The sequence below is a fragment of the Entelurus aequoreus genome, linkage group LG04 (assembly GCF_033978785.1).
Source record: "Entelurus aequoreus isolate RoL-2023_Sb linkage group LG04, RoL_Eaeq_v1.1, whole genome shotgun sequence".
NCBI lineage: Eukaryota > Metazoa > Chordata > Actinopteri > Syngnathiformes > Syngnathidae > Entelurus > Entelurus aequoreus.
The window spans coordinates 51,173,728-51,183,011 of NC_084734.1; the positions used below are offsets into that span (position 1 = coordinate 51,173,728).

Here is a 9,284-nt window from a genome sequence, read left to right on the forward strand (position 1 = left end):
TGTGGTGCTCAACCTGGCTAAGATTCCTCCTTGTCTGATCTGCTTCTGCAGTGCAAGCTTGCATCTGGTTGCGACCACCGCCGCATTTCGCCTTTCCCTGGTGTATTCGCAGGCCCCGGTAGGTTGTTTCCTTGGCCCACCCACAGCCACATTCTCTGAGGATCCTCTGCTCGTTCGTCATTGTCGTGCCAGTCGTTTCCGTGTAATCCGTCCTGATTGGTCCATCTTTCATCCCGCCTCTCGGTGGACCTCCGGGCTGTTTCTTCCTTAAATTGCTTGTAGTTAGGTTGGGGAGTCCATGGAGCTTCCTTCACAGACATGTGGAAAAGGGTAACTAGCCCCTCCACCCCTGGTGCAGTCTTTCCTGCTGCCAGCCAGTCTTCCCTGGCAGCCCACCAGTCTTTTTCTGGATGCCAACTGCTCTGTTCACAGTAGTCACTGGAAAGCCAGTTAAGATAGATGTAAGCACAAGTTAACACTTGCAGGGCATTACTGCCTGACGCACCTCCGACAGTGTCATGTGGTGCTGGCTGCAGGGTCGTCAGCCGGGAGCCACCCTTCACGGATGTTTCGCTCCTTTAATCCCGGAACATCTCTGGGTGGTGGAGCAGCGACAGGGACGTCTCCCTGCCACCCCCTGCAGCCAGCTGGAGGATCCATAATGTACCCACATTCTAACCCCGGTGTTATTGCTGTTGTGTATATGGAATGAGTCCCAAGGGACTATGCAATGTTGATAGGATTCCTGTTATGCTTTCAAACTTCCACAAACAAGCCCTTCTGGCATTGTCTCTTCTCTGTAAGCACAATTTCTCACCTACAAAATACTTCATTTGGAACAAGAGATATATGTTACAAAACAAAATCACTTTTCCTCAACAATTGGTTCAAGAATGGTATTATTTTGGTGAGTCAGCTTTTCAATAAGGAAGGTTGATTACCAATCATTTCTCAACCATTTTAAAGGCCTACTGAAATGATTTTTTTTTATTTAAACGGGGATAGCAGATCTATTCTATGTGTCATACTTGATCATTTTGCGATATTGCCATATTTTTGCTGAAAAGATTTAGTATAAAACAACGACGATAAAGATCGCAACTTTTGGTATCTGATAAAAGAAAAGGCTTGCCCCTACCGGAAGTAGCGTGACGTAGTCAATTGAACATATCCGCAAAGTTCCCTATTGTTTACAATGATGGCCGCCAGAAGTGAGAGAGATTCGGACCGAGAAAGCGACGATTTCCCCATTAATTTGAGCGAGGATGAAAAATTTGTGGATGAGGAAAATGCAAGTGAAGGACTAGTGGGGAGTGGAAGCGATTCAGATAGGGAAGATGCTGTGAGAGCCGGGGGTGACCTGATATTCAGCTGGGAATGACTACAACAATAAATAAACACAAGACATATATATACTCTATTAGCCACAACACAACCAGGCTTATATTTAATATGCCACAAATTAATCCCGCATAAAAACACCTAGGTGTTTGTTATGCTAGCTCCTAGCTCCTAGCTACTAGCTCGAGCTAGTTATAGCTCGAGCGGGTTATATGGACGGGATCCCGTATATATAACCCGTCAATACAATTCAAACACCTGCACAACACACACACTCACTCAGCCCAAAGAACCGTTCACCTAACCCAAGGTTCATAAAGCTTATATATTTAACCAAAGTTACGTACATGACACGCACGTACGGGCAAGCAATCAAATGTTTGGAAGCGCGCGGGTGGGACCTGATATTCAGCTGGGAATGACTACAACAGTAAATAAACACAAGACATATATATACTCTATTAGCCACTACACAACCAGGCTTATATTTAATATGCAACAAATTAATCCCGCATAACAAACACCTAGGTGTTTGTTATGCTAGCTCCTATAGCTCCTAGCTCGAGCTAGTTATAGCAAGCGATCAAATGTTTGGAAGTGCAGCTACGTACTCACGGTATCGCGTCTGTGTATCCAAATCAAAGTCCTCCTGGTTAGTCTCTGTTGTCCGAGTTCTTCGATCTTGACTGCATCTTTCGGGAATGTAAACAAACACCGGCTGTGTTGTGTTGCTGACTTCCCTCGCAAAATATCCGCTTCGCACCGACAACTTTCTTCTTTGCTTGCTCAGCTTCTTTCTCCATAATGCAATGAACAAATTGCAACAGATTCACCAACACAGATGTCCAGAATACTGTGGAATAATGAGATGAAAACAGAGCTATTTCGTATTGGCTTCAATGAGGAAGCCATACCTCTGTTAAACTGGCTACGTCACGCGCATACGTCATCATACCAAGACGAAGTGTGGCGGGAAATTTAAAATTGCACTTTATAAGTTAACCCGGCCGTATTGGCATGTGTTGCAATGTTAAGATTTCATCATTGATATATAAACTATCAGACTGCGTGGTCGGTAGTAGTGGGTTTCAGTAGGCCTTTAAGGTCCCTAACAATTTACCATTGTATTAGATGCCATTCCAACAGGTGCTATGTTGTACAGGGATTATTCAATTCCTCTTTCTGCTGTAACAATTGTGAATGATCCACTTGACACTCTGTGAGGAAAGTTTGTTTTGATCAAAAAATTACAGAAAAATCTGCAGCTTATTCCAGAATGATTCTGTGTCTGTCTCCTATGTAATTGCGCTCTGGAATAATGTTGTGAATGACATCTGCTGAGTCAAACCGTGGTCTCTTCCTAACAGGTATTTACTTACAAAGTCAACGAGATTTTTTTCAAAATCATTCATTGTTATTACCCTGTAAAGACTGTGATGGTTAGATACAAGAAGGACATTGATGTTACCTGCACCACATGCATTCAGACTGTTTACCACCTGTTTGGACGTGTGAAAGCACTCGATCACTATGGCAAGGCATCTGTCGTTTCATCTAGGACAATATTTGTGACAAATTTGTGCTTTGTCTTAAAGATGTGCTATTTGAATTTACAGTATGAGAAAACATTTGAAAAGGAATTTTACCTTTGCAACTTCATTATACTATTGGCTGAATTTTATATTAATAAATGTAAGGTTCTCAGTACCCAACCGGTTTTTTGTTCCTTTAAAAAAAGAGAACTTTACTTTAAAACACTATCTACCTCTAGCAACCAAAAAGCTGTGAAAACTATGATACTATGATTCCAATTTAAACTATTTAGATAACTTGTGTGAGCCTATAACTTTACACATTACTACATATATATATTTTACATTCTACTAGAATTACTTTATTGAATTAACAAACACTCACTATGACTCTTTATGTTCTGCTTGCTTAAAAAGTCTTAATTCCAGCCCATGAGATTATTACTTAAATTAAAATGGTGTCAAAGATGGTGAATTAAAATGTGAGGTTGAATCGTATTAAAAGCATATGAAAGTTAATGAATTCAAGGTGTTTAAAAAGCAAATGAAGCAAAGTGAGTCTGTGCTGAAGTTTTACTGTATCAGATAGTTCTTAGCAACATCATATGAGGTTTGGAAAATTACATTCTAAAAATACGTTAATTTTAAGATTCTCATACATTAATTTGTCATTTCCCGTATGACAACGCTGACCAAGATACCAAAGTCGAGACGAAAAGTGGGTCCAATTGGTCTGGTGATGGGAGCCATCTTGACTGAATCCTCAAAATCAACCAATGTGCACAAACGACATGTCCCCTTCTAACCAGCTTATTTAAAATACACTATTCACAAATTCTAAAGAATTTGATGAGGTGGTGACTTGTCCAGGGTGTACCCCGTCTTCCGTCCGAATGCAGCTGGGATATGCTACAGCCACCCCCGTGACCCTGAGAGTGACAAGCGGTAGAAAATGGATGAATGGATGGATAATTAAACCCAAAAGCATCTTCGTTTATGAGGACCTTGTCAGTTTCCAGCACTTATTTCATTGTAGGGATATGCAGCTAACAACAAGCTTCACAAGCATGTATTGATATTCACATATTCAATTAACATGAGTCAAATGACACATGTCCAGTGTCCCCGCTTTGTCTGAGGGTCCCTGAAAGCACCAAACGTTCTCAGTTCAACTGGGCTGTGTTCCAACACGCTCACTTTAGTGCCTCTGTTACTTGGACTTAAAAAGCGACTCCAAGTCCTGCAAGTCAGACCCCCCCGCCGTGTCCGACTTTGGGATAGGCGGGAAGAAAGAGGCCATCTTGCATCTGAACTCAGACAGCTGAAAGACAAAACATTTCAACATTGATTTTCCTTCCTTCTGCAATTTTCCATTTGGAAGTAGAACACGTACGCTGTGAACATCCAGAAGTTTCCACACGGTGAAGCTGAGCAGCCCCACGCCACACCAGGCGTACATAGAACCTCTGCCAAGAGCCCGCAAGGCAAGTGCTGCGCCGCTCTCAGGAAGCGTCGCTGTAACGCCCTGCAGTCAACACACACACTCAGTTAATATTAATAATAGGGGTGTGGGAAAAAATCGATTCGAATTCGAATCGCGATTCTCACGTTGTGCGATTCAGAATCGATTCTCATTTTGAAAAGATCGAAAATGTGTTTTTTTCATTAATCAATCCAACAAAACAATACACAGCAATACCATAACAATGCAATCCAATTCCAAAACCAAACCCGACCCAGCAACACTCAGAACTGCAATAAACAGAGCAATTGAGAGGAGACACAAACACGACACAGAACAGACCAAAAGTAGTGAAACAAAAATGAATATTATCAACAACAGTGTCAATATTAGTTACAATTTCAACATAGCAGTGATTAAAAATCCGTCATTGACATTATCATTAGACATTTATAAAAATTTTAAAAAATGAACAATAGTGTCACAGTGGCTTACACTTGTATCGCATCTCATAAGCTTGACAACACACTGTGTCCAATATTTTCACAAAGATAAAATAAGTGATATTTTTGGTTCATTTTAAAGTTAAAACAAATTTACATTATTGCAATCAGTTGATAAAACATTGTCTGTTACAATTATAAAAGCTTTTTACAAAAATCTACGTTTCTGCTTGCATGTCAGCTGACTGGGGTAGATCCTGCTGAAATCCTATGTATTGAATGAATAGAGAATCGTTTTGAATCGGGAACATTTCATTTTTGAATCAAGAATCGCATTGAATCGAGAAAAAAAAATCGATTTAGAATCGAATCGTGACCCTAAGAATCTATATTGAATCAAATCGTCGGACACCCAAAGATTCGCAGCCCTAATTAATAATAGAACAAAAGTCAAGAGCCACATTAAACAGTTACATTTAACCACATTAAATAATGACCATTCACATTCTAAATTAAACGCCTCGAGACAAAACAACATACATATTAAAACATAAATCACATGTATGAAAACCAAAAAAAGACACAGGTGTCCTACTGATGGAGAAAAGTTCTAAAATGTATTTGCGTAGCTGGTTTAGTTGACTATTTCTAGAATTTCAACGTCACACTGTAACCGGAAGTGACCTTGTCAAAGCAGGAAGTGGGTGGATATCAAAGCTGCAGTTTGCATCGGCAACCTTGTTGGAAGCAATGACAAACGTTTACCTTATTAAACCAGTCTGGGTTGTTCTTCTTGGCCAGCGCCAGAGTGGAGCCAAAGCCCGCGATGAGCCCCAAAGACGCCACCGTGCTCAAAAAGGCTGCACCTGCACACCGGAAGCACCAAATAATTATTTCCACACTTAGGACAGCACATCTTGCCTAAACAGGTCAGTTTATTTAAGACAATACGTGTGTGTCGTTGATTTCTTCTTTAGATGACAGCAACATTGTCGTGACCTTCACACAAAACGCCTCACTTTAGATGACAGCAACATTGTCGTGACCTTCACACAAAACGCCTCAACAACGAGCGAAAGCCGCTTACATGTGTCTTTATTTGAACAAAAACACTTGTTAAAGGCTTACCTTTAATCATCTGCACTTTGTTGGTGTCATCATTTCGAGACACTTCAACGATGTCTTCGTCCTTTGGTAACATGTCCTGTTGTACCGTCCGTGTCACATGACCGGGCAGAAACAAGACGTCGGAAGGAAATAACATTTTTGTTTTATCACGACCGAAATTTGATGTTACGCACACATTTTTTCGTTTTTCATGCAAAAGATAAAATTTTAATGAAAATTCACGTTAAATTAACCGGACGGTTCTAATAGTATTGTTTATATTCCATTAATTTCAGCGTGTCTACGCCGTAATGGATCAAAGATCGTCTGTTACAGCCAGTCTCACAATTAGGTTTTGGGAAGAAGAAGAAAAAAAGTATCCTAAAGCTGTTACATTAATATGTCCCCAGTCTCGTACTTTAACAAAAGGGCACATTTTTGGTATGAGAATTCGTGATCTAATTTGATAGTTAACGTTGTTTTGTGTCAAATGTACTGTTAAAAAAAGCTGAGGTTAATTAATGCTTTAGGAGTCCGATGTCGGGTTCTACCTGTAATTTAACATTGGAGTGTTTTGTAAGCATTTTGTTTTAGTTTTGTAACCTTTTTGTGCAGTGGACGTCACCAAGTCACGTGAGTGTAAAGAGCCTTGTGATTGGTGAAACTGCCGCGACTCTCTTAAAGAGACAGTACAAGCTTCGCTCCTATTGGTTCACAGCGTTCCGGCGCCAAAGTTCCAATAAAAAGACGAGCGGCAAACGGAAGCTGCTTCACTCTGTGTCCTTCGTGTGTCTGTGTGGTAGTTTAGAACGTCTGCATTATTTTATAACTATTTACTTTTAAACTCGTCTAGTCATTTTAATTGTCGAAATGCAGTCTGCTCGCTCGCCTCTTTCCGTCCGCAACGAGAACAAGCTGAGCGGTGACGTCAGCAACATGTCGCTGGATAAAGAAAACACGGTGAGCGCCAACAAACATCTAGAATTGTCGTTCAAGCGTTCAAAGTTAGTCTTCTAAACGTATATTTTGTCTTGCAGCCTCCGAGCCTGAACACTGCGCGTATCCTGGCGTCGAAAACCGCGCGCAAAATATTCTCCGAGACTCCGGTAAGTGAGGTCAAAGGTTATTAAAGCCTCAAACGTTTGACCGCTTTGTTGCCACCAAAATGTGTTTTATGGAGCAAACGTACGAAGCCGCGCATTAACTTTTCTATTGTGTGTTGGCGCGCTTCGCCGCTTGAAGCCAGCGGCTGTAGCTTAGCATGTTTGATGCTAGCGCTACTTGCTAACTTGATGTGACGTCACCGTCCATGTAAATACACGTGCAGATTAGACAGTGAAGTCAGGAGGTCAATGAAATTAAGAAAAGATGAGCATCGTGGATTTTGTCTTGTTGTCCCACAGAGCCAAGTGGTGAAGGAGAGTGGCGGCAAGGAGGCAGAGCCTCTGCTCAAGGACAACCCCCGCCGCTTCGTCATCTTCCCCATCCAGTACCATGACATCTGGCGCATGTACAAGAAGGCAGAGGCATCTTTCTGGACTGCAGAAGAGGTAAAGATGGCCGTGTGTGTGTGTGTGTGTGTGTGTGTGTGTGTGTGTGTGTGTGTTTGACAGAGTACCTTTGCATGATGGGATGTTATGTGTGCAGGTGGACCTGTCCAAGGACCTGCAGCACTGGGACACTCTGAAGGAAGACGAGAAGTTCTTCATCTCTCACGTGTTGGCCTTCTTCGCCGCCAGCGACGGCATCGTCAACGAGAACCTGGTAAGTGCGTCACGTGTACGCCGGGCGTGCAGCTTTCCCACAGCGTGGTGATCGTCCGCTGATGTGCCCGTGTCCGCCAGGTGGAGCGCTTCATGCAGGAAGTGCAGGTGACGGAGGCGCGCTGTTTCTACGGTTTCCAGATCGCCATGGAGAACATCCACTCTGAGATGTACAGCCTCCTCATTGACACCTACATCAAAGACCCCAAAGAAAGGTGAGAGACCCTGGCGTTCCCTCGCTTCGCTGTGCGCTCTGCAGTGTGATCTGAGCGTGTGTTCGATCCCCACAGAGAGTACCTCTTCAACGCCATCGAGACAATGCCGTGCGTCAAGAAGAAGGCCGACTGGGCAATCAACTGGATCGGCAACAAGAACGCCAGTTTCGGTAAGAGCGGGCGCCATGCGGCCACCGTCCTCGTCTTGTGCCTTACTGGACGCTCACCAGCTGGCCTCTGGTGCGTGTCCCTCCTCCAGGTGAGCGCGTGGTGGCCTTTGCCGCCGTGGAAGGGATCTTCTTCTCCGGGTCCTTCGCTGCTATTTTCTGGCTAAAGAAACGCGGCCTGATGCCCGGCCTGACCTTCTCTAACGAGCTCATCAGCAGAGACGAGGTGAGACTCCGCCCACTGAGGCGCCTCGGCGTGCTGAGGGTGCCAACTGACCATCCGATGGTGTGTTTCAGGGTCTCCACTGCGACTTTGCTTGTCTGATGTTCAAGCACCTGCTCAACAAGCCTTCCGTTGACACTGTGACCTCCATCATCAGGAACGCTGTAGCGATCGAACAGGTGAGGTCACCCTGCTGACAACCCGGCCTCGTCGCCGCTCGGCTGACGCCCTCTTCTGTGTTCAGGAGTTCCTGACTCAGGCGCTGCCCGTCAAACTCATCGGGATGAACTGTGACCTGATGAAGCGTTACATCGAGTTCGTCGCCGACAGGCTCATGATGGAGCTCGGCCTGGACAAGGTAACCTTTGATGACGCCAGGCGGGGGCGGAATGTGGCTGCGTGATGATGAGAAGCGCAGGGGTACGGACCTCAGCCGCTCATGGGGGCTGAGTGTTGCCGCGCTCGCTTCTCCAGAAGACATGTGGTCTACTGGAGGACGGGCGGCGACACGAAAAAGACGCTTGTCTGAACGCTCACCCAGGCTCCGCCCCAAACTCGCGCTCTACTTCTCCGACCTTTTCACGCTCACTTTCTGTGTGTGTCTGTAGATGTATCGTGTGGAGAACCCCTTCGACTTCATGGAAAACATCTCACTGGAGGGAAAGACCAACTTCTTTGAGAAGCGTGTTGGCGAGTATCAGAGGATGGGTGTCATGGCCGCCACCACCGACAACACCTTCACGCTGGATGCTGACTTCTGACCATGCCCACTTTTCTGCAGCTTATGGACTGTGTCCTTTTCTTTTATTGTAATTTGTAAATATATTTTCTAATAAAATGTATTTATGTTTTAAGTAATGAATTGATTACTTTTTGGTATTTTATGTAAATAACATTTTAAGTGTATATGCTGTAGTGTCATGTGTAAATAAAATTGTCATCTCCTGATCATCATGTGCTGTTTTGAATATCAAGTAGGGACGGCGTGGCGAAGTTGGTAGAGTGGCTGTGCCAGCAATCGGAGTGTTGCT

The 9,284-nt window shown here is 43.8% G+C and overlaps 2 protein-coding genes and 1 non-coding gene across 4 annotated transcripts; 2 read left to right on the forward strand and 1 right to left on the reverse strand.

The window, feature by feature from the left end:
• Window positions 1-3,851: 3,851 nt before the first annotated feature.
• Window positions 3,852-6,414, reverse strand: tmem242 (transmembrane protein 242). Its single transcript, XM_062045172.1, has 4 exons — window positions 5,907-6,414; window positions 5,544-5,644; window positions 4,267-4,398; window positions 3,852-4,194 (listed from the first exon to the last, which is right to left on the reverse strand). The coding sequence occupies exons 1-4, from the start codon at window positions 6,040-6,042 to the stop codon at window positions 4,084-4,086; spliced, it is 480 nt and encodes a 159-aa protein (XP_061901156.1). The 5' UTR covers window positions 6,043-6,414; the 3' UTR covers window positions 3,852-4,083.
• On the forward strand, window positions 5,510-9,201 carry LOC133648763 (ribonucleoside-diphosphate reductase subunit M2). Of its 2 annotated transcripts, XM_062045170.1 has the most exons (10): window positions 5,822-6,845; window positions 6,923-6,991; window positions 7,289-7,435; window positions 7,533-7,649; window positions 7,730-7,863; window positions 7,939-8,033; window positions 8,123-8,256; window positions 8,328-8,432; window positions 8,498-8,611; window positions 8,862-9,201. In XM_062045170.1, the coding sequence occupies exons 1-10, from the start codon at window positions 6,756-6,758 to the stop codon at window positions 9,012-9,014; spliced, it is 1,158 nt and encodes a 385-aa protein (XP_061901154.1). In that variant the 5' UTR covers window positions 5,822-6,755; the 3' UTR covers window positions 9,015-9,201. The 2 variants fall into 2 exon arrangements, with proteins under 2 accessions (XP_061901155.1, XP_061901154.1); XM_062045171.1 differs by lacking the exons at window positions 5,822-6,845; window positions 6,923-6,991 and adding an exon at window positions 5,510-5,707.
• Window positions 8,650-8,787, forward strand: LOC133649295 (small nucleolar RNA SNORD94). Its single transcript, XR_009826038.1, has one exon. It is a non-coding gene; the product is annotated as a small nucleolar RNA SNORD94 (small nucleolar RNA).
• Window positions 9,202-9,284: the final 83 nt, after the last annotated feature.

Coding starts and splice junctions, on each gene's coding strand:
- tmem242 (XM_062045172.1), bottom strand. CDS start 6,042: ATGTTATTTCCTTCCGACGTCTTGTTTCTGCCCGGTCATGTGACACGG. Junction 5,645..5,906: donor CAAAGTGCAGATGATTAAAG/GTAAGCCTTTAA, acceptor TCCGGTGTGCAG/GTGCAGCCTTTTTGAGCACG. Junction 4,399..5,543: donor ACCCAGACTGGTTTAATAAG/GTAAACGTTTGT, acceptor TGTTGACTGCAG/GGCGTTACAGCGACGCTTCC.
- LOC133648763 (XM_062045170.1), top strand. CDS start 6,756: ATGCAGTCTGCTCGCTCGCCTCTTTCCGTCCGCAACGAGAACAAGCTG. Junction 6,846..6,922: donor CGCTGGATAAAGAAAACACG/GTGAGCGCCAAC, acceptor TTTGTCTTGCAG/CCTCCGAGCCTGAACACTGC. Junction 6,992..7,288: donor AAATATTCTCCGAGACTCCG/GTAAGTGAGGTC, acceptor GTTGTCCCACAG/AGCCAAGTGGTGAAGGAGAG.